This window comes from Phoenix dactylifera, chromosome 12 (assembly GCF_009389715.1).
Source record: "Phoenix dactylifera cultivar Barhee BC4 chromosome 12, palm_55x_up_171113_PBpolish2nd_filt_p, whole genome shotgun sequence".
Classification (NCBI taxonomy): domain Eukaryota; kingdom Viridiplantae; phylum Streptophyta; class Magnoliopsida; order Arecales; family Arecaceae; genus Phoenix; species Phoenix dactylifera.
This window is the reverse complement of record NC_052403.1, coordinates 1,469,920-1,493,121: the sequence shown is the minus strand read 5'-3', so window position 1 is coordinate 1,493,121 and position 23,202 is coordinate 1,469,920. Positions and strand designations below refer to the sequence as shown.

Below are 23,202 nucleotides of genomic sequence, written 5' to 3'. Positions count from 1 at the left end.
AGAACAGAAACCCTGATCCTGAACCCAATCTAAAAACTATTAAGAAACTTTACTTGGTAACTTGTTACTTTCTATTATACAGAAATTTTTGATGTTCAGTTGAAAAAAATCAGGCAATATTCAAAACCATACGGGCATAAAACTTGAAAGGGAGAGCCAGTGGTACGCGCAACGTCCTCAGTAGTCACAAGAGACTTCGAACTGTTACGGGTTTTGCGACCCGTGATGGTGTTGATGGAAGAAAAATAAGAAAAGAGAAAGAAAGAAGCTGCCTCGTTCGAGAGAGACAAGATCTCCGATTGGTGATCCTAAGGGATCGTTTTCTGGGTTTGTATTTGCCTCAAAAAAAATGTTACAGACACTTGGACTTTAAATACAAGGAAACAACCCACATTGTACGTGAATACATGCATGGGCATGCAACTACCCACGTTGCCCATGTTGCACGTTACACCCCATCTACCCATTTCTCCTACAGAATGAGTCACCCAACAACTAACCCACTTAAGACTAGGTAAACATGGAAACAAACTCTTAAGAGAATCCTAGATAAAAGCATGGCATCATGAGACACTTGTCCATGCATTAGCACGTTGCCCTCTCGGAAATGTGGTTGCTCTCTTGTGAATACGTGCATAGCATGCACGTATCAGCCAGAAACACCAGTCAAATGCGAAAAAACATACAAAAACATAATGCAAGTTATCTCTTGAATTTTCTTTCATGATCATTATTCTTATTTGTTTTGTTTTGCTCTTGCACTTGTCTCCTGCATCGAAGAACAATGTTATAACCGTACCACCATAGTAGCATTTGCAATAGTCAATTGGAATGGATTAAAAATATACATAATGAATTTCCCATTGTCAGGAGGCAAAACAAGTCTATACAACTTAGCAACTTATCACCAAGGAAGTTCATTGAGAAAAAGGACAGCCATCCTGTTTCATATGAAGCAAGCCAAGATAAATTAGAAACAAACCCATATAAAACTCGAGGATGACGATATGTTATCTAAAAATTATCACTACTTTAAGATATCAGCTGGATAACAATAACATAGTAGCAATTTGCAATTGCTGCAGTATATATGTTGGGAAAAGAAGTTCAAACAGCTTTTAAATCTTTTAGAGATGTATCTCCATCCGCCAGTTCCACTTCTTACACTGCAAACCAGTTCCAATCAGCTAAGAAAGCAAATATTTTTTTTTTTTCTCTTTTTAGACCGAGGAAGCGATATTATCCGTACTTTGCTTATGCATATCTAAATTGAATAAATTCCAAGGACAGTTCCTTTTTTTTAACTAAAAGAAATTTTACGTATCTAAATAATTAAAATATATTTGGTATTATTTTTTCTATCTTTTTATAATAGAAAAATGGGATCCAACTTATAAAATAAGATTGATTATTCTGTTTCTATTTTTATTTTTTTAAAAATAAAATCTCTTAGTTATGGAAAAAAAAATAAAAGTAAAAAAAATTTTACTTTCAATTTTTTGAAAAATAGGCATCTTTCTCCTTCCAATCCACTTCTTTCGTCCAATTTTATCCTTAGCATCATGATCACTGCCGCCCAACTACACCGATTTTTCGAGCCTTGTGAGTCATCTCTCCACCTAATATCAAGCTATATCAGTCACATTATCGGCTTAATCTCCACTTTTTTGTTCTATTGCTCTCTCGACTGCCTCCGTATAATGTTGAGCTAGATCTTCTTTATCCTCAACTATGTTACCGGCCTCATACCTCCTCTCTCTCCTTCTCGTAGCCGGCCATTTGTAAAAAAAAAAAAGTCAAACATAAATCTAAAAAAATTAAAATTTGTATTTTTGATTTTTTTTTTTGAAAAAATAATGACTATGCTAAATGCAGCCTTATTGTTGCACCATTTATGATTCAAACCTAGAATCGCTGGTTACAAGCCGGCCTAAAATAAAACTTGGTATTTGACAAGGCTATGGTTTCTCTTTGCACATCTAATGTGCTCCGACTGCGTTTCGCGTTTCCCCATCCATGGCGCTTCAAGGTTACGTAAGACGATAACGTGCATGGTTGGAGAGTAGACCGACTCGAACCCCCTCCCGCCTTCCTTCCACGATCTCGGGACGGTCATTTCACCGGGAAGTGAAATTTATCCCGTCAACCAATGGACCCTTTTTTCCGGATCCACGGATAGGGTTGGGGCCCACGCCAAACTTTTGGTGAGCTCCGCAAGAAATAAATAACGAGAGATTACCGGGGAAACGCATAGAAATGATTCTTCTATGCGGACGTCCAGGTCGCTGGGGACTTCCAGAATCCTAGCCCAGAAATAAATACCTTAAAGTGAAAGCAACTAATAACGAGAAGAGTGAGTTCACCCCTTTTTGGAAAACAAATTTTCAAGAAGAAAATACCTAAAAAAAGTACTTTTGATATATTTGGTTAATCATGAAAAAATGACAAATTTTTAATGTGCTTATGTTTGGTTGGCCATCCACTTTTTTGAAAAAGTTATATATAATACCTATTATGCCCTTAATAAAAATTATATCTTTAATGCCTCTTTAATACTTTTTTAATACTGAAGAATATTTTTGGGAAAAAGTAAAAATAGAGTGATTCCCGCCTCATGGAAAAGTAACTTTCTCATGAAATGTGGGAATCATATTCCCATAGGAATACAACTTTTTCGTCTCTCTCCTTTGAAAACTCCAACCAAACAAGAGGCATCTTATTACTTTCTCGTTGATCACACTTTCCCCCCTTCTTTTTCCGTGAACCAAACGAGCCCTAAATACCTTGAAGTGAAGCAACTAATAACGAGAGGAGGGGGTTCACTCACCGATCATGCATCGGGCCTATTAGGAGGAACGGATGAGTCCGACCCTGTACTTGTCGCCGCAAACCAGCCCCCACTCCGCCACCGTCGAGGTGGCCGGACCTCCGGCCCACTCCCGCTCGTTTGGGCCGAGCAGGCACGGCCCGTTTGAGCACCGCCAGATAGGCGTTTTTTATTTTTTTTATTTTTAAAAATAAAAGCAAACTAAGGTAAAAAAACATATTTCATGTTATTATTTTTTTCTTTTTCAAAAATTATTTACCAAAAAGTTACTTTCTTTATTTCTTAAAAAATATAAATAAAAATTTTAATTTTAACTAATTTGAAAAATAAGAAATTCATATTTATTGTCATCGGCACCACTTCTATCACTATTGCTATGAACATCATCGTCATTTTCTCTATTATCATTATTACCATTATCACCGCAACAATCATGTCCGCCGCCACCATCGTCACTATTAACATTACAACCCTTATTACTGCCATTATATTCTTCTACAACAATATTTGCTACATCATTCTCGTTGCTACCACCAAATTGTTGGTGCCCTCACCATCACTTTTACCACTACCACCATCTTGTATATTGCTATGTTACTAGTACTTTCATTATTATCATGGTCTCCACCATTATTACTGTCTTAATTATTTTTGCTAATATGGTCACTATCATCATATTATATTTTTAAAAATAAGTGGCTATATGAAACAAATTTATATTTTTAAAATTTTAAAATATTAAAAATAAAAAAAAATATTTTTTATTTTTAAAATAAAAGTGATGATATATATACATACACACATTGTCAAGGCTGCCACTACTACTGCCCCCTTCATTTCTATTTTTATTTATATATAATAAAAATAAAAAAATGAAATGGGCCGGTAACTCCCACTAAAAAAATCATTTAAAAATTAAAATTATATAATGGATTGCGCAAGATATATACTCAAACTTTTTTTTTTTTTTTGCTAAGGACATACGCTCATACTTCAGTAATTATCAGCGAAACCTAAATAAAAACCCTCGAGAGCTCTTTTCCTATCTGGTGCCCTGCTGTCTGAACCCTTTCGCTTTAACGCACCGCTCTCCTCCTCGGCTAGGGCTCCGGCGATCCGGAGATCTCCGTCTCGATCTCCGCCGGCGTCTCCCTCGTCGGGTCCCCGTTCCTTCTACCGATCGGATATCGGCTTGCTGTCTTAATCGCCGGCTTGATCGCTAGCTTGCCGTCGGAGAAAAGCTCGTCGGCGGGCGATTGAGGTCGCGCTCCTCCACTTCCTGGTAAATTGACTTCGTCTTCTAGTTCTATCTTTCTATCTCGTTCGGGGTGAATTCTTGATGCTTTCAATCCCATATTTTCGTTTGCTCTCTTCGCTTGCATTCTCTTCCCGTTCTCTGTCACTTTCTCTCTTCCTGAGAAATGCTCTGTTAATCAGAGCTTCTCACTCATCTTCTCAGCACAGAGAATGGGTTGGGGGATGTAATTGATCTTTTGAGCCCCTGCTATTGGAGCATTGGGATCTCTATGTGCGTTGATAGTTCTAATCTCAGGGGGTTCTCCCTCCGTTTTGCACCACTCAGTAATTCTATCTGTTTCCTTCTCTCTCCCTCTCTCCGGTGTTTTTTGTCTCTGTTTTTAACCCTTTGGAGTTACAGTAGTTGTTATTTGGAGAATATGTCTTTGCGAATTTTTCTATTGATTGATGATGGGTTAATTTTTATCTTGGCTTCCTTTCTGCATTTTGAGAAAAAACGAGGAATATTTATTTCATTTGCTTACTGTTTGTTGCTTGTGTTATGCTTTGTTTTCGTAATTTTGTATACTGTGGTGACATGCCAGTGTTACTGCTGTAATCATAGTGGTAAGTGGTAACGTACTAGTGTTACTACTATTGATGGAGTAGTAACATCATGTATAATTAATATTATTACTCTATGTTGCTAAAACAGCGGTGGCTTTATATGCTTGTCTTCTATAATTTTAGATCAAAAGAATAAAATTGTGATGGTCTTTGAGTATTATGTCCTAAATAGAAATCATACCTTAATTATTACCATTGTATTTTTGAATCATGTTGTATAGATAGTTTATTGAGAAGTGAAGGTTTAATTAATAATTGAAATACATATAGGTTATTCTATAAATTTTGTGCCTTTTTTTTTGTCTGGGCAGTCGCCTAGGCTATAGGATGGTCCATCGCCTAGGGTTGCTGAGGCTTTTTGACAACTACGGATAGTTCTTACTTGGTGCTTTCAGAATTCAAAAGCTATTTTAAAATGCAGATAACAATATCAGCATTCTCGTTATGTGGTTGGATGGTTGCTTGTTCTGTAGGTTCATTGGCACTTAGTGCTTGAATTAGGAAAGGTTGTATACTTATGCTCGGTTATCATAGGGATTCGAGTTAAGTTTCATGTAATTGGTTAATGGATCACCTAGTTGCCTGATAGCTGCAACCATGATCTTCCAACTTTTTTCCAACTATCTAGGGTTGGATTTATAGAACATCTACTTGCATGATAAGATTGGATTTTTTTTTGCTTGTGTAAAAGGCCTGTAAATTTCTCATGGAATCGATCTACCATTCACACATAGCTCAGGCTTTCGATAAGCAGGTCCAGATAGTTCAAAGAAGGAGACATGGTGCCTATGATCCGAAGACCCATTGTCGTCACTCGACGCTCGCATGGAAAATGGAATCCTAAGTGGGATTTCTTTTATGGAAGCATGAAAATGAAATCTATGACCCGTCTCTCTCTTATTTGCCATTGGTCTTGGACTATTATATATCAGCCTATAATGTGGTCTAAATTTTGCTTGTTCTGGCTCTCATTAAGATCAGTAGATATTGTAAAATTATAGTTTACTTGGTTTTGACCTTCTAAAAGCTTCGACTTTTTTTTTTTTTTTAAATAATTCATAGCATTGGTAAAACGTAATGTCTAAAGTTGTCATTATAGCAAATCTGCTCTCTTAAGAGCATGCTGCTTGGGTTTGTATTCAAGATTGCAATACTTGGCATATTTAATTGGAGGTGTTGCAAAGTATACATAATTATATATGGATGAAATTATACTTTATCATTTTGAAGCTTGGTCTTTTCTTGAATTTATCAGATGCATATGTGTGCCCAATGTGATTTTGGAAATGTAAAATGCCCATCTATATCAGAAAGTATCCAATTCCTGATCTATAGAGAAAGCAACGGATGCTGGAATTACAATTAATAAAATGCATAAGTGGTTCTTCCTCCTTTATTCTTATTCATTAAGATAAAGTTAAGCCTAAAATTTTACTATTTTTTATCATATATCATTGAGTTAAATAAGTTACCTAAAGTTGATTGTTCAGATGGATATGACCTGATTTTTTTTTTTTTGTTAGTTATGCAAAAGATCTAAATATCTTTGTATGAGATGCAATCCGAAACCACCTGATTTTGCTTTATGTTGACCTTGAAATGCCGATGACATCAATGTGTTTGCAGTCTTTTTCAGCCTGCTTGTTTTAGTTCTAATGTACAAATCTTTCGGTAATGTGTAGGAAAATAATAGATTGCATGATCATCAGTAACAGCTTTTTTAATTCAATTTGCTGTCACATTACATGTAAAATCTTAGGCTGCTGAAAAGTTGATACTGCACATACAGGTTACTGGTATTAGTGAAAAAACTGCCAGCAGCTTTTTGAGCACCTGAGAGTCAAGAAATTGCATAGAAAACACCAGCATCTTTGGAGCACAAGCTTGCAAAAGGAGATTTTTGGAGCAAGAACTTGCTGAAGAAGAAATTTAAGGTTTAACACCCATTTATAATTTACTATGATTAAATCTTGATGCTGCATGTATTTACTTATTGACGCAAAGCTAGTTTATATGGATTAGTTGCATTTATATCTTCTTACAGCTGATGAACTTTTAACAAGCTGCATAAGGTTGCATGCTTGTCAGACAGCATTACTTAGCTAAGTGAAACACATTGAGATTTGATGCATACATAGGCACACACGTTATACATGTGGATGTGAGTGCACATGCACATATCTACTCGTTCTTGTTTTAATTTTTCAGTTTGTATGGTGATGTCATTTATTTCCATCATCTTACCATGAAGAAGAAAAGGTTTTATATACTCGAGACCATTACAAATTACAAGTTCTTGTTTACACTTTGTTGTTATGTACTATTATATGTGAAAATCCTCGACTTGCTTGTCTGATTAATTTTTTATTACACATTTGTTGGCTTTGTCTGATCTTGGTAACCATTTGCCTGATAAGCTCTAATTTGGATGTCCTTGTTAGGGAGAGGAATTAAAGGATGAATGTCATAGACCTAAAACAATAATGAACCACTTGGTTGTTCAGTTCTGACAGCATATGATTTAGTCCTGTCTTGGCTTTTCAAAATTTCAGACAATCTGCAAGATGCAATAGACAACAAGTACAATATTATAGTAACTTAAGCCAATCTAAGAGGACTCTATAAATTCTTCATGCTGGTTATGTCAGATAATCTGACAAAAGGCAACAATTTACACCCTTCAGTCCGTTCACTTTGCTTAACATGCTTTTCCTTTCACCCTGAGCATGATTTGGACTCTGCTGATAAGGTAAAATTTTCTCAATGAGTGATGATGAAAGCAAGTTAGAATGAATATTCGCTGTTTGGAAACTCAATCTGTTGAAAGGGAGCTACTTAGTCTGATTATCATAGAGTAATCAGTTGCTGAGATCCCTTTTCATATACTCACTTTCCATGAAAGCTTATCTTTTTCATGTTATTTCTCTTCCTACTTGAAGAGTTATATAACATGGAATGTATGAACTATTGTTGAAATGCACTTGCTAAACAGCAATAGAAACTAACATCTTGGATGATGTATAATGTAGGACTGTATGTGTGTGTGTGTGTGTGTGTGTTTTAATCTATATATTATGATTATCTGTTAATGCCATGCCTGTACACTCATTTAAAATAGTCAATTTTGGCCTACATGTGTGTCTGTGAGAGAGAGAGAGAGAGAGAGATCTTAAGTAAATTCTCTTTCTTTTCTTGTTCACTTCTAAGCAAACACAAGGATTGAAGAGCTGGTATTGATGGGTGTGCTGATCATGCCGCGCTGAAACAAAGTAAAAACTTTTCAAACAATGGCTTCATGCTGAGTGGTATGCGAAACAAAGTAAAAACTTTTCAAACAATGGCTTCATGCTGAGTGGTATGGAGCCATATCGACTCTTGTTGAACTGGCATGAATCAATACAAAGTTGGCATGGGTCAATACCCTGCAGATTGCTGCACGCATGCTTACCCAGTGTTGGCACTGTGTTAGGATGGTGCTGCATTGTCGGAACTTAAATCCCTGAAACAAGCAGTACTTCTATTAGGGATCTTAGCCGGAGCAACAACATTGAAGGGGACAGAAAAAAGAATTCAAAAATTATAACAGGAACCTTAGCCAGAGCAAAAACATTGAAGGGGACAGAAGACCTATTCCCATGATGTTGCAATGACCTTAGCCTTCTAGAAAAATACAACCAATATTAGGGACCCAAAAAGAAGGATATGGGGGAGGTAGAGAGAAGATAATTAGGAGAGAACAATGCTCGCAGCTTTAAGAACAATAGAGGAAAGCAGTGAAACCTCCCACCGAGAACTGGAGGGAAGATGGGAGAAGACTGGGTCTTAGTGAAAATTGAGCAAAGAGCAAAGAACAAAGGAGAAAGATAAGCAAAGGAGGAGAGACAGAGTAGGAAGTGATCAGGTAAATAAATCCACCCTTTTCACCCCTCTTTGACCAACTTGTAATTGTTTTTCTTTTTTCTAACTGAATTTTATTTTTTAGTTCTTATCAGCATCTCTTACATGCCAAACATTTCCCACCCTCGACTGAATCTTTTGTTGAGCCCAAGATGATGTCTAAACCATGGCCAACTGTATAATCTGATGCACTACCGAGAGTATAATAAGAAAGCCTTCAAAAAATTGTCCATCCTTTGTCTTATTTGATTATATCCAATATTTAGAGAACAAAGAAACATGATGAGACAACAAGAAAAGCATATATCTCCCCTCCTAGTCCTCATTACAACCTGAGTAAGAACTATCAAATCTATGAGGGGAAAATTCTGCCATCCTGGTCCTGCAGTGTACTCTCAAATTTCAGAGTGGCTCTGTACCATAGAAATAGATAAGACTGAAGGAGGAAACAGTTAATAGCTTTATAAAAAGTCTAATCAGATTAACTAAACAAAAGAGGAACATCAAATTAGAACTGCAATAAATGCTAATTGGTTGAACGAACCATTGATTAGTCAAGCAGCAAAGGGGGAAGATATGTTTGAAGGGAATTAGCAAACCATGCTTGAGGCCTTTAGATGTGCCAGATCTCACATGACACCATGCCATGTTGCACCACGTCTTGCCTCACATCCATGCTGCAAATGTGTTTATTTTCTTGTCGAAAACCATGAGACCTCTGCAAGACCTTCAACAAATACTTAAGATTTTAAAGGTAACAAAGAACGTTTCCATCCTTCCAAATCTTGAAAATTATGAATAGGATTATTACAAATCACGTACAATAGTTTGAATCATATGGTGCTATTGGAACAGCCTACAGCACCAAAATTGAAAGGAGTAGTCTCTTCAACTAGGTTTGCTTTAGAAGGCAGGCATATTAATGGCACATGGGAGGTTTATATTGAGGGAAGAATTTGTCTTCTGTAATTTTGCCATTTTCATCTTGCTGTTGGGGGGAATGTTATTTCTGATTCAATCAAAGATGCATTTCTTCATTTTTAAAGATAGCAGAATAGGACGCCTGGGAACAATTGCATCGGGTGCCTTTTCCATAAAGAACGCCTTCCAGCATTGTTTCTCCGTGTAATAACATGACTTCTCTAGCAAATGATTCTTCGCCCGTGTACTCAATCTTTTGAAGTCAGTAATTCAGACTTCGAATACCCTTGCCATTGCTGTCTTATGTTTTACCTTATTGAGAATGGCATTGCCGATATTCTTCACGACTTGCATTTTGATTCTGAGGATTAATGTTTGGGATATTCTGTTAGATTCAAGAGACTTGTCATGGCGGATTCTTTTACCATCCAGATAAGCTCCAATTTAGTTAACCGACTGTCTGGTGATGAAAATAAGATGAAGAAAACCAAGAAACCCAAGCCAAAAGTTTTACAGGAACCTCGTCAGCCCCAGAGCAAGGTGAAGTCAGCTCCCAGCGCACCAACCAGCGGTTCCAGTGGGGCATGGCCGCTCCAGACTCCTATGTTCTTACCAGTAGCCCCTCCGCCCCCAGTTGCAATTGCAGAGCTGGAAGCAATACGATCTGTACTCCGGGAGAGTGAAAGAGTTGTGGAGAAGCTAGAGAAACAGGAGTCTAACATGCTTCAGGAGCTCAATCAGAGAGCAAAAGAACTACGGGACAAAGAATTCTCGCTGCCCTACCAGAATCCCATACCATGTACAGCCCAGAGAGAGGCCTGCCTACAATGTTACAAGGAACACGCCAAGGATCCTCTGAAATGTGCGCAAGCGGTGAAAAACTTTGCTGATTGCGCTCGCCAGGCAAGGCAGCAGGTCAATTGAACAATCTATAGAACTTGCATTGGGACAAAGCAGGAGCTATGCAAAACATGTTTGTTTTTAGATTCAATAACCAGAGCTTGATGGAACATGGCATCATTTTTCAGAAACTATTCAACTACTGCATTTCCTCTTACCATTCAGATTTGTTATTCTATGATCATTAACTTGCACGAGAATCAGAGCTGCAGGATTTCAACTGCACGTTTCACACCTTTCAAATATAATGTGTACGCTGAAACCTTATGACAATACACTGGCTATATGCTTCTCCCAGTTCATGCATGAAGGAGCCATCACATTTGCATCTGTCAGGCTTGTCTATAGTTCTTTGAAGAAACTAGCGTAGTGCAGCACCACTCGAGATAATGCTTGTATCTTATTCAGAAAAAAATCAGGTGGATGTCGAAAATATTTAGTAGAAATAAAGATGTCCTTGTTTGCTATGGTTCCCTCGAAATCTTGAAGCTTGGTGCTGGTAATCTAATGCGAGTATAGGGGGCTCCCATGTCAGTGACCTGATCGAATATATTCCAAAAACGGCTTGGTGATCTATTCCTGTGATCTATTTAAGTTTTTGAGAACGGATTAAAACCTCTGTGCTTGATGGTGGTAGTAGCTTCTGTAGCGATTTCACATGGCCTTTGCCATCATAACTTCGGTCAGCTTGGTATCTTCCTGTTTTTTTCTTTATTTGAGACGACGGAGGAGTTTGTGCCTCCTTCCTGCCTCAGGAAATTTCAACCCATATCCACCCCATCTCCTCTCTCTCCTTTCCCTCTCTCTTTCCCCTCTCTTCATCCCCAATCTATCACTCTCTTCCCCCTCTTTCTCATTTACACCCGATCGTGCAGAAGAAGCTCGGGTCCAGATCTGGGCCAGCCATCTCATATTTCTGACTGAGGGATGAAATTTTGAAACAATTCTGGGCCTCAATCCGTCCTGAAACGCGAAAGTTTCGGACAGGGCTCAGACTTCAGAGAAACATGACCCAGCCCGGCGCAACTCTGGCCCTTCCTGCAATGAACCAAGTCATACAAGACAAAACGAGTCAAAGATAATGGGAATGGGCCCCACCCGACTGTCACATATCAGAAAACTTAAGGCCCAATCCACTAGCCAGCCCGATTTCTCCTTACAGCCCCAACATCTCCAAATTACCAAAATGAGTCCTCGCGTTCTAATATGGGCACACCTACATTCCTACTAATAACCCAATCACGGCCGTCCAATGTATCATAAGTCTAGGGATGGCAATGGATCGGACATGAATTGGATAGACCTATCCATCCGGTATTTTTCTCGAGGTGGGATAGGGCTGGCAGGTAGAGACTAAAAAAAAAAGAAAAGGTGGATTGGACAAATCAAATCGAATAAAACTACAAAAATAATTTTTTTTATAAATAAATTATTTTTACAAATATATATATATATTTGAATTAAATTTGAGACACATTTTATCATTATCTATGTCAATCTTGGATCTTGATCCGACGAGGCAGAGTAAATTGCCAGACCGAGGCATGTTGGTCGAACATGAATCTCGGACCAAATCCAACGGTCGAGGTTCCGGGCGTGGGTCCACAGCGCCCAACATGAGCTACGGTTCCGCCTATCCAATCTTGCCAGAACGCGATTCCCGTATTGGGAAACGGGCGGTAGTCTCGACTCGTTTCCCATTTTGTCGGGCGCTCAGGTCAACCACACCCAGCCACCTTAGGCCTAGGGCACGAAAGTCAACAACCGCCAAAATCAAATAGATAAAATGGGAGGGCATTTCCGTCATTTAAGAAAGAGACCGGCTACCCAATTTATGACATTCAACTCCAACCTCCTGCGGATCACATTAACTAACATCAAATTGTACACGCGTCAGATTTATTCCACTTTCCTTGCCCTTCTTCTAACAAATAGAGTTCTGCCACTTACACAAGAGCTCGATATTACTCTTCTCCCTAGAAAAGAATACCACAGCCGAAAACGACGAAGCTATCGCCTCCCATAGGTGACAAGCAGCTACTTCTACCGGGAGAAGATGACGTCATACAAACAGGTAACTCCCTCCGCGTATTCGTGTTTTCGAGTCTCTTCAATATTGATGGAGGGAGCGAGATCGGATCCCGTCGCGCGTCTTCAAACTTCCCCTTTTTTTTTTAACTTTGTTCTTCCCTTCGCCTTTTAGTTTAGTTGTCTTTTTCTCCGTCGCCGGAGGGAATGCGACCCCTCCGATCGCTCGCTAAGCCCTCGGATTCCAAAGTCTTGGCGGCTCCAGATCTCCGGAACAGGTGATCTCCTCATCGATTTGATCCTACGCTCTTACTGGCTTTATATTTTGTTTCAAGAAATTTAGGGTGTCTGGAAGCTATTTTCTTCCCAAACGAGATCCGATTTCGTTGGATTTCGACTTGTTTTTTTTTTATTCCTTTTTGTTGCTCTGCAGTGGAGAACGGATCTTGTATTATTCGGGTTGATGGATTCCATTGGTTTTTTTTTCTTGTCTATTAATTATCATTTTAATGTGATTTTGATTTAGCAGTTGTTCATTTCTTTTTCAAATTTTGGTTGCGTTTTCTTCAATTTTTTGGATTTTTTTTGGATGTGGAGAGCTGCCTCTGTGATTGATCTGATGAGATTTATGTGGTTTTGGAGCTCAAATTGGTGGTGACTAGGAGGGAAAGAAAATTCAGCGTTCGGCCCCTGCTATAGGGTTATTTTTGGGAACTGGAGGAAGCCCATACAATTGCTGAATTAATTTTGTTTTCTTGCAAACAACATTAGACGGTGATCTTGAATCTGACTTGAAAATTGTGACGGCTTTGATGTTCTTTTTGGAAATGGCGAAGTCGTATTAAATTAATAATATTGTACATCGTTTCTTGTTTATAACTGCGTGATGTTGACCCTGCCTAGTTAACAATTTAATCTAGACTTGTTCCATTGCCATGCCATGATGCGAAAACATGTGGTTTTTGACCTTTCCATTCAACTTGTCTAAATGGGAACATAGAAAGTCAGCATTTTGATTAATGAAATTTAAGCCTGGAAGCAGATTTGAAGCCCTTCTCATGGAGTGGTGGAAACTGGCTTTCTAGAACTGGAAAGGTGTTGAGGAGATGAAAGGCGTGTCCTGGGGCCTGATTATAGGGGTGACAATAGGGGTGGTAATTGGGGTGCTTTTGGCTGCAGCTGCTCTCCTGTGCATTAGATTTCGCAAGAGGCGTGCACCGATAGGGAGTAGCAGTTCAAGGAGGGCTTCGACCATCCCCATCCGTGCCAATGGTGTTGACACTTGTACAGAACTCTCAGACTCGACAGCAGGTCAGGAGTCCCCCAAATTTGCTGAGGAAAGGGGCATGTCCTCGTGGCCGGAGGGACCTAAGCGAAAGAATTTGGTCTCAGTTTCTGGGATTCTCAAATACTGTTACAGGTATGGTAATCTATGTTTGTCCTCCGGATGTCCTTGCTTTTTAACATTCAGGCTAAAATTGATTTTGTTTTGTGGCTTCTGGTGAGGGTGGTATATTTCACTGGTTTGCAACTTGTTTCGAAATTACGAATAGGCAATTATATTCTGTAGATTTGATGTTTATTAGTCAAATGGTGAGAATTTAGCTTTTAAAAAATTAACTCTAGCTCCTCATGGTTGCCACAGCTAGGCATCTCTGACCTAAATTATGTTTCATGAAACTCTCATCTGGACTATTAAATTGGTTCAGCTGTACATAAAGTTCAGTTATCTCTTTCCTTTCCATCTAGATAAGATGCTTAATTTCACCTCCATCTCAATGAATTTCATAGGAAAAAGTGCAATCAAATTACTTATTTCAAGATAAGAGGAATCCTCATGAAAGCAAGGCCTGCACAGTTTCTATTTTGGAGAGTTTTATGGCTAGGTGCTTTGCAACGCTCGGGATTCTAGCATTTCTGTAGGGGAATATATGAACAATAGATCATAAAATTAAACCAAGGTTGGGAAACTTGGTTGATTGTTGGTGTGAGTTGCATTTGTCAAATCTTAGCTTAAGAGGTTTCAATAATCATTTTCAAGATTTCTAAGTTTCAGTTAAAATAGACAGTAAGAATAGAAAAAAAATAATTGAATATGAAATCAAATGAATATACTATGTGGTAAGCAATTTAGAGCATGATGTTCTGTTTTGAACCATTGTACGCACAGTTTCTTTTTTTTTTATTTGGTTTTTTTTTTGTTGGGGGGGGGGGCTTGAAATAAAAAATAACCAAAAGGATTGAATCAGCATTGATTTTTCAAATGTAGTTAAAGAAACGAAGAAATGGTCCAAATGGCTCCAGAAAGGTCTCGCACACAAGTTTTTTAAAGCATGAAAAAATGGTCCTAAAAGGTCTCTAGAAAGTTGTCTCACATTTTTTTTAATATAGCATCTGTGATCGGTTGTGGTTAAACATCGGCTGAAACTCTTAAGAACCAGAAGTGCTGGGCGGAAACTGGATTAAACTAGTTCATTTTGGGTGAAACTAGCTGAAAATCAAAACCAAAACCACAAGTCAATTATTATCTGATTCTAGCCAAAACTGATTTACGACGGCCAGGATTTGAGGCCTTGAGCTATTACCTATCATCCCGCTAGTTTACTGGTTGGATGCACCATCATTTTCATTTACAGAGTCGCATTTGAATCTTGGCAAAGGCTAGACAAACAAAATCTTATATCAAAAACTAATATAGAGTGAAAAAAGCTGAACATATGCACCTGAAGTTTTTATAGTTACAAATGGTGAATTATTCAATGCCAAATCAAAATGAATCGTGTAGTCAGCAAGTTATGTAATTTATAATGAATCCCATCGACTGATGTCAATTAGTGATTCAGGCTGTTAAATTGAAACCTTTTAATGTTAATGCTTATATAACAGTATCTAGAGGTCTTGGATATTCTCTACAAGATTTAATTGATGGATTCTGAGGTCCCTGAGAGTTAAATTTTTGAAAAAAAAATACAGAAAACCAGGGGACCTCCACCAATCATTTCATAGGAATGATGGAAGAACTATCCATGTCAAACATTTGAGGAAACACCTCCCAAGTTCTGAACCTGAAACCTCTTTTCAATGGAAGAGTGATGCAAACACAAGGATATGACATGCAAACTTATTTTGACATTGATTCATATCTGACATAACTACTGTTGGTGACTTCACAGGGATTTGCAAAAAGCAACTAGTAATTTTACAACATTGCTAGGCCAGGGAGCATTTGGTCCTGTTTATAAAGCTCAGATGCCCACTGGTGAGACAGTTGCTGTCAAGGTGCTTGCTACTCATTCTAAGCAAGGCGAGAAGGAGTTTCAAACTGAGGTAATTTGGTGCAAGAATTTTATTCGTGTCTTGTTTCAGAATATATCCTTTCTTCTTACTGAAAACATAGGCGATTAATCCAAAAAAAAAAAGAAAAAAAAAACTAAAAGTGGTTATAATTGAGAGCAAGATGCTCATATTTATCCCATAGGCATGACAATAATCACTATGCTCAGCATGTGATTCGCATGTGATTTAATTAAGGGGATGGAAGATGGAACGATTTGGAGCTGCACACACACATGCACAGACACACACACAGAGAGAGAGAGAAGGGGGTGTATTACAATCCACTTGTGCGGAGGTGGGATGGAGATAAAAAGTAGGGTGGAGATTTGTGGGTCCCACACTGGGTAGTTTGTGTTATACATAGTAGTGATATGCATGCTTATTTCAAATCTTTGCATTACATTCTCTAGTCAAATTTCAAAAAAGGTGTTTATGTATGATGTAGATGATCGAATAAAATTGTATTTAGTTTCAAATGTTATGCGCTTAGTTATCAAATAAGTTCTTCTTTTCATCATACATGATGTGCATGATTGCATCTACTTTTCAGAACTCCATCTAGTTTCAAGTGCAATTATGAATTTGTGATCTGTTCGGCTGATTATGTCAGAATACATTATGTTCTCTTACTTTTTGATGCACTTGGATCATGTAAGGTGGACTTAATTACATATCATACTGCTTTATGTACAACTTCTGTATATGTATATCAATAATCTCAATAGATTCAAAACAATTTGGTTTTTCTCACAGTGAGAAAAAAGAACTAACATTCTTGCTCTTATTTTTTTTTCTATTTGTGCGCTTATGATTTTTCACACTTGTTTAAATGCTGTAGCCACATCTATACCATGTCATTAGCTCTAGATCAGTAGGTCAAAACACATGATGCATATATTTAACTGCTAAGTAACTTTTCTTGAAACTTCGTTGTCATATCTTTGCTTTCCCTTTCCCCATTTTTGCAATTTCCTAGGAGTTTTTACACTATGCATACTCTTAATTTCATTAGATTAAATCATGCATATGAATGATGATCTATTTCATAAATCTTGGAGATCAAGTGGAGAGCAACTTTACACATGCATACCAAGCAAGAGGTGGAGAACAATGTTTTTTTCTTTGATTCCTTTTTGTTGATGCGTGGGAAAACTCTTCAGCACATGCCAACTTAAAGGCTGGTTAAAAGTGTATGTTGCATGAGAAAATAAAGGGGACAAGGCTTGTTGTATGTAGTCTTGGTTAATTTTATGTCTGACGTATAGAAACTGTGGTCTTCTCCCATTTCATTCCACTTTATTCTTTTATGACTTAACTCATCTAATCCTTTCATGAAATATTTGAATGTTCTATGTCCAAGGCACTTTGTTTGTTGATTTGTGTTTTTTCACTTCTGCTTTATGTGGTTTTCAATTTGCAATCTATAGGGTATCCGGTAGCATACAGTTTGACCCTTAGTCTAATGTCGAAGGATTGATGGTTGAGATGGTAGTGCCTTATCTATGTCAAACATCTTCCATCAAGTTTACTCCCTGATGCGTTTTCTTGATTGTTTCATGACTTTTTCTTGGAAGATAGCAACGAGATTGCTTTTGAAGGTTTATATTGCTTTCGATACCAAAGTTCACCATCTTAGTACCGGATCCTGTAGTGGTACCATTCTATTATAGTGTCTGTATGCCTGGTAAGGTATCCAGTTTGGCATGCCGAGTATCGATATACCTTCTGTACCGCTACCAATTCGGTACTGGTGCAGCACAGTCGGTATGCATCAATACCGATCGGTACGGCAAACCTTGTTCAATACTCAATTTTGGACACTCAGTTACCCAGTTCAATTGTTTGTTAGCTATTTTGTCTTTGTTAACAAATTTTGGTATTGCCAATAGGATTGTTTGACAATCGTTTTCTTCTTTCCAGGTTCTACTTCTTGGCAGATTGCATCACCGGAACCTTGTCAATTTGGTGGGGTATTGTTCTGAGAAAGGCCAGCATATGCTAATATATGAGTACATGACTAATGGCAGCCTTGCTTCTCACTTGTACAGTATGTGTTAAGAGTCATCAATCATCTAAATTTTAATCTCATTTTTCTCTACCTAGAAAATATGATTGAGGAGTATTATTTCTTGGTGTCATCACACATTCATGAGTTTTTCTAAAAGAAATGTCTTATTGCTTATCTCTACCTATATAAGTGGGGGTTTTGCATGTACCTGTCAATAAGTTCCACATTTGCATATTAACTCTCCTAAAATTGGTATTTCCAAATATCTCTTGAAACTCCTACTAGCAAGTATAATCCCTTTCCTCGATGTCATTCAGGTAAATACTAAGAAATGGTCCTTTTGTTCGACAGGTACATCTCCATACACCTTATGTTGAAAATTCCCCCTACACTGTGCTATCCTTTGAATGTGCTAGTAGAAATTTGTATAAGCATCTATTTTGCCATTTTCATTCACCCCAAACACATTCCACCTCCACCTCTTCTTGATGGTACTGGAGAGCTAGGGTTTGCTCAATCTCTCCATCTCCAGACTGTAGCATAGTTGGAGTTTGAATTTGCGAGAGCCCTTTCATCTATTGATGAAGCAAAGCTAATTATCCAATTTTCACAAAATCCATCTGAGTGGGGAGTGCATAGCCACAATCCTCCTTCACCTCAATCCTTCTATTTTATGGAGATGATAAAACTAGGATCCTATATTCACATCAACCCCTTCATCTGTTGGAGGGAGCAGAACGTGGATTTCCAATTTGTGCCTTTATTCTCTTGGAGGGAGCAAAGCTTGTTTGGGGCCTGTGTTCACTCACACTCACGCCCTATTGGTGAAGGAATTGGCACAATGCTGTCCATTAAGTTTAAGATATAGAATTATCTGTCAAGAAAACTTGATTAACAAATGTTCCAGCAATGTTTATAAAACTTGATTAGCAAATGTTCCAGCAATGTTTATACAAGTTGCAGCAGTGTAATCTGGAAGGAGGGATGTGCACTAGCCTATCACATGAAGGACTTTAACATAATTGATAGATCCAGAGGTTTAATATGCAGTGTCAAATATTTTTGAGGAGCTATATACATTATTCCTCCTTATTATCGATTCAGTTATAATCAAATTATTTCACCGATTATTGATCTTCTTACGTAAGGTTAGTAATATTATTTATTTGTTCATTCTAGGTGACTTTTTATTTTAATATTGGCTATGGTCTTTGATTGCTTGCAAGTCATTGAGACCCCTTATTATAAGCAAGCTGTGTACTTTAGTAAGTAGAAATTGACTTTCAAGAAGTTTTTGAAAACCTTTATTGTGACTTCAAGGATTTGATTTTTTGAAATCTATTAGGATACTGGTGCAAACTCCATCTTGTATTGGTGTTGCAATCTAGGTGCCGCATAAGAATGAGGAGACTTACAATATGTCCACAAAGAATGTTGTGCAGCCTCTTGTATCCATTAGTAGAGCTATGTTTCTTTTGTTTGTTTCTTGTATGTGTCAAATATCAGAGATCTCTTTATTTTCCCAAATCATTCTATTATCTTTCCTCCCAAGTTCACACGCCCCTTGTAGATAAATTACCACTAATAATTCTATCAACTGATCAACTGAAATATTTCCTCTTCCCATCTTTCCATTATCTCCAAATTTCCTTTATTGTTTGGGAAATCATGTTCTAAGCCATTCTCATGATCTATAATACTACAATTTATATGTTCTTTCCTTATATTTTATTGTGCTGTCCTTGCATCTATATTTATTCATTCCTGGCTGCCATGTGGATATCAGTCAATTTACAGTATTTTTTGTTCTCCCTTGTAACAATGTTAATTTGCATAAAAAAAGCACTTCCAAAGTAAAAAGTAAAATGAACTCACTTTATGGTACAGGTAACATGTGTTATGTGATATAATTGGTTTTCTTTTGTGCAGCTTTATCCACTTGAAATGAAACTAGTTACCGTTTACTGAAGTTTTGTGACAGAATGCCTGTTAGATGAGAAAGAATAGTCTTATGAGTTTTGTGTTAGTTATTTTCCTATCCAACAATTTGCAGCATGTTATTCTGATAGCAGGAAACAAATAATATTCACCCTATAATCTATCTGTCGTCATCATTCTAGAAAATTGAATATATATTTCTTTTACATAGCAAGTGAAACTTCCACTCCAAATACATAAAAAGAACAAGTAGCATATTTTAAATTTAGAGTATTATTTTATTCAATAAACAGCAATAAGCCATTGTGAGAATTCACAAGCTCTAGTTTTTAAATTCAGAAAAAAATTGACATCCAACGACACATCCGATCAGTTAGCTTATATAAATTTTATTAATCATATTGGTCGTATTTCTGCACAACATTTACAGATCTAGAGACTGTTTATCAGAGTTGATCGAAGACAAGTGAAAATATCGAAGGATAAGAAGATGAATTGTTGAAACAATTGTCTCGTCCACCCACCACACTTCTTCCATAAATATGTTTCAAAATTTTGATGTGTGTGTATTTCCTTCTTTTTTCCCTATGTAGGACTAATGTGTCTAATGCGGCACAGAGGAGTCGTATACATTAGAATTCTCTTATTCAGATTATTGAATTACAATGTTCCCAACAATGGCAGGTGAAAAGCATGAAGCATTGAGCTGGGACTGGAGGATTAATATAGCTCTAGATGTTGCTAGAGGCTTGGAGTATCTTCATGATGGGGTAAGCTCTCATATCATATCACTAGCAGAAAATAATGGAGAAAGTAAGAAGTACAGTAAAGCTTTGTTTCTTTTGCTCGTTCTTATGCAGGCTGTTCCACCTGTAGTGCATCGCGACATCAAGTCTTCAAACATTTTGTTGGACCGGTCCATGAGAGCTAGGGTATGTCAATCCTTCATGATTATAGTTATAATGCATGTATAAGAAAATCTTGAGTATATGTACAAATTGGCAAGTGGTTGTTTGTCATGCTGGAGTGTATTAGTAAATTTTTGAGCTTTGCCATGTCATCCTTGTTTTCTTTTTTTTTGTTTTAATTTTGTTTTATATCATTTTTGTCTCCTTCAGTATTGTCGAGTATATCATATAGTTCTCTGTAATCTTTAATCAAATGAATAGCAGTTTGTATCCCTTAAAACTTTATTCAAATGATCCTGTACTTGTATCAGATGTGATGTATGGATTATTGTGTTTTCTGTTGACATGTTGAAGTTCAGCTTTTGCTGTGTAATATAATCTTCTGATAGGAAGGTTGTACCAAGAATACTTATGGTTAGAGGTATTTTTTCTAATGGAACAAAGAGGTTGTGGCTTAGGAATTCAGAAGTTAGAGAGAGTGATAAGAAGAGAGGATTATGCTTTTATTTTTATGAAGCTGCGGGTGAATATGATGACCATCTCTAGATGATGGGACAGGGAGAGAAGTTTCCATACATGGAAGAACCTACCTTAGAAATCTATCTACTTACATGGTTGTACTTTTTAGTTGACTAAATTATACCTTAATTAATGAAAAGGGAAGCTTTATTGAGCAGGTTGCTGACTTTGGGCTTTCACGAGAAGAAATGGTTAGTCGTCATGCATCTAATATCAGGGGAACTTATGGTTACCTTGATCCTGAGTATGTATCGTCAAGGTCATTCACGAAGAAAAGTGATGTATATAGCTATGGCATTTTGCTTTTTGAGTTGATCACAGGCAGGAACCCGCCACAGGGTCTTATGGAATATGTTGAGCTTGTAAGATCTCTTTCTCACCATCTATTTTCAATATTTAAAATTCTACATCATATAGTGTTCTTCCCATCATGCATTTAGTTTTGCATAATTTTTTGTTGGAATATGTTAACCTATTTTCATCTGACACATTAAAAACTCTGAAAATGATAAACTTCATCTGTAAGTCACTATGGTAATGGAACAGTAGTTGGTTAAGAATAGCCTAATATCATTTTATTCTTGGACGGACTTTCCAACTGGGAGAACTATTCTTGTCTTGTAAGGGGCATTTTAACCTTCTGACTTTTATTTAGTTTGGCCAAAAAGATGCATCCAAATAAAATACCTTTTGACTCCCTTCAGAGTACTATTAGCTAATTTATTAGTCTTAGTTGTACTGATCACCTTATCAATATAAAGAGAGGGGAGAAAATTGATATCACCATATATCTTATTCCATATATTAGACATACAACATAAAATTATAGCCCTCATTCTGTGATCCTTGTTGATGTTATCTGACACTTTAAATACAAGAAGTCTGCGTCTCTTCTCTGATCTTCATGCTGCTTCCTGTAACAAGTTATTCCCTACAAACACATTCGGGTAAATGATATGATGTTTGTTGAAACATATGTTTGTGTTAGGCTGCGATAAATTCTGAGGGAAGAGCTGGGTGGGAGGAAATAGCAGACTCCCGATTGGATGGTATATTCGATGTTCGAGAACTCAACGTAGTGGCAGCCCTTGCATACAAGTGCATCAGCCGAATCTCCAGAAAGCGACCATCCATGAGAGACATGGTCCAAGCACTGACACGTGTTGTAAAAGCAAGACACGGCAAGAGGCATCGCAGCGAGCGATCATTGCCTTTCATGGCAGAGGAAGAATCCACAGATCAAGAACCATCAGATCTTCGGACTTCGATTTCTGAACATCAGAGAGGGGAGTCCATTGATAGCCTGTCTGATCTGCCTGATGTTTGATAGATTTCTCCATTCATTTGTACTTTTCTTTTTTGTGTTCTTTTGCTGTTGATAGTTTTGTTCATTACAAATGAGCTGTTGTAATTTTGAAGGTTGATGGGTTGGGACTTTGAAAGGTTCATGGATTTTAATTTCTTTGTAATGTTAGCCATTTCTACAATCATTGTTCATCTGCAAGGAAAGATGGAAAGTGGTGTTGTTTCATGGTTGTGACTTACTTCCAGTGTGCAATCAAGTGACATATCTTATATGCTCTTCTATTTGGATGAAAATCTTGAATTCCTTTATATGGTTGGAGTTTAGTTTTTTTTTTTTTTTTTCCTTCATTATCAAAGCTTAGACTGCTACTCAGCTGTAGTGTCTCCCATGATTTAAACTTGAATGTCGCTGCCGATGAATTGCCCAGACCACACATCTGATTGCAGGAGCTGAAACTGGCTCAAAATCAACACTGCCGCATGCTGAAGCTGGAATGGGCAAACTGGAGGGTTGGGGTTTATTTCCAGGGAAAGCTACGGTGGACAGACTTAGCTCAAGTTGAACCATCATGGTCACAGGACCCAACGATTTTATTGTGTCACACAAGATGCACTGAACTTGGCAAGAGATATTAAGTTATGGTCTGATGTGGGCTAAGCTGGGTGTTCTTCCAACTTCCAACGGTCAGGCAAAGTTTGTGAATTCTCGGAATTTTTGACAGAATCGAGCAATTGAGTTAGCAACATTCGTA

The 23,202-nt window shown here is 37.5% G+C and overlaps 2 protein-coding genes across 5 annotated transcripts; both read left to right on the top strand.

The window, feature by feature from the left end:
- The first annotated feature begins 3,857 nt into the window (after positions 1-3,857).
- LOC103696699 lies at positions 3,858-10,705 on the top strand. Of its 2 annotated transcripts, none has more exons than XM_039132263.1 (3): positions 3,858-4,109; positions 6,480-6,624; positions 9,901-10,705. In XM_039132263.1, exon 3 carries the CDS (start codon positions 9,917-9,919, stop codon positions 10,430-10,432), a length of 516 nt encoding a protein of 171 aa, XP_038988191.1. In that variant the 5' UTR covers positions 3,858-4,109; positions 6,480-6,624; positions 9,901-9,916; the 3' UTR covers positions 10,433-10,705. The 2 variants fall into 2 exon arrangements, with proteins under 2 accessions (XP_038988191.1, XP_038988192.1); XM_039132264.1 differs by having other exon boundaries at positions 3,859-4,088.
- A 1,774-nt stretch (positions 10,706-12,479) lies between these two features.
- LOC103696700 (calcium/calmodulin-regulated receptor-like kinase 1) lies at positions 12,480-22,730 on the top strand. 3 transcript variants are annotated; one of them, XM_008778397.4, is made up of 8 exons: positions 12,482-12,714; positions 13,479-13,856; positions 15,610-15,763; positions 17,693-17,819; positions 20,403-20,488; positions 20,579-20,650; positions 21,304-21,507; positions 22,134-22,730. In XM_008778397.4, exons 2-8 carry the CDS (start codon positions 13,543-13,545, stop codon positions 22,470-22,472), a joined length of 1,296 nt encoding a protein of 431 aa, XP_008776619.1. In that variant the 5' UTR covers positions 12,482-12,714; positions 13,479-13,542; the 3' UTR covers positions 22,473-22,730. The 3 variants fall into 3 exon arrangements, with proteins under 3 accessions (XP_008776618.1, XP_017695988.1, XP_008776619.1); XM_008778396.4 differs by having other exon boundaries at positions 12,480-12,714; positions 20,403-20,650; XM_017840499.3 differs by having other exon boundaries at positions 12,481-12,714; positions 13,616-13,856; positions 20,403-20,650.
- The last annotated feature ends 472 nt before the right edge of the window (positions 22,731-23,202 follow it).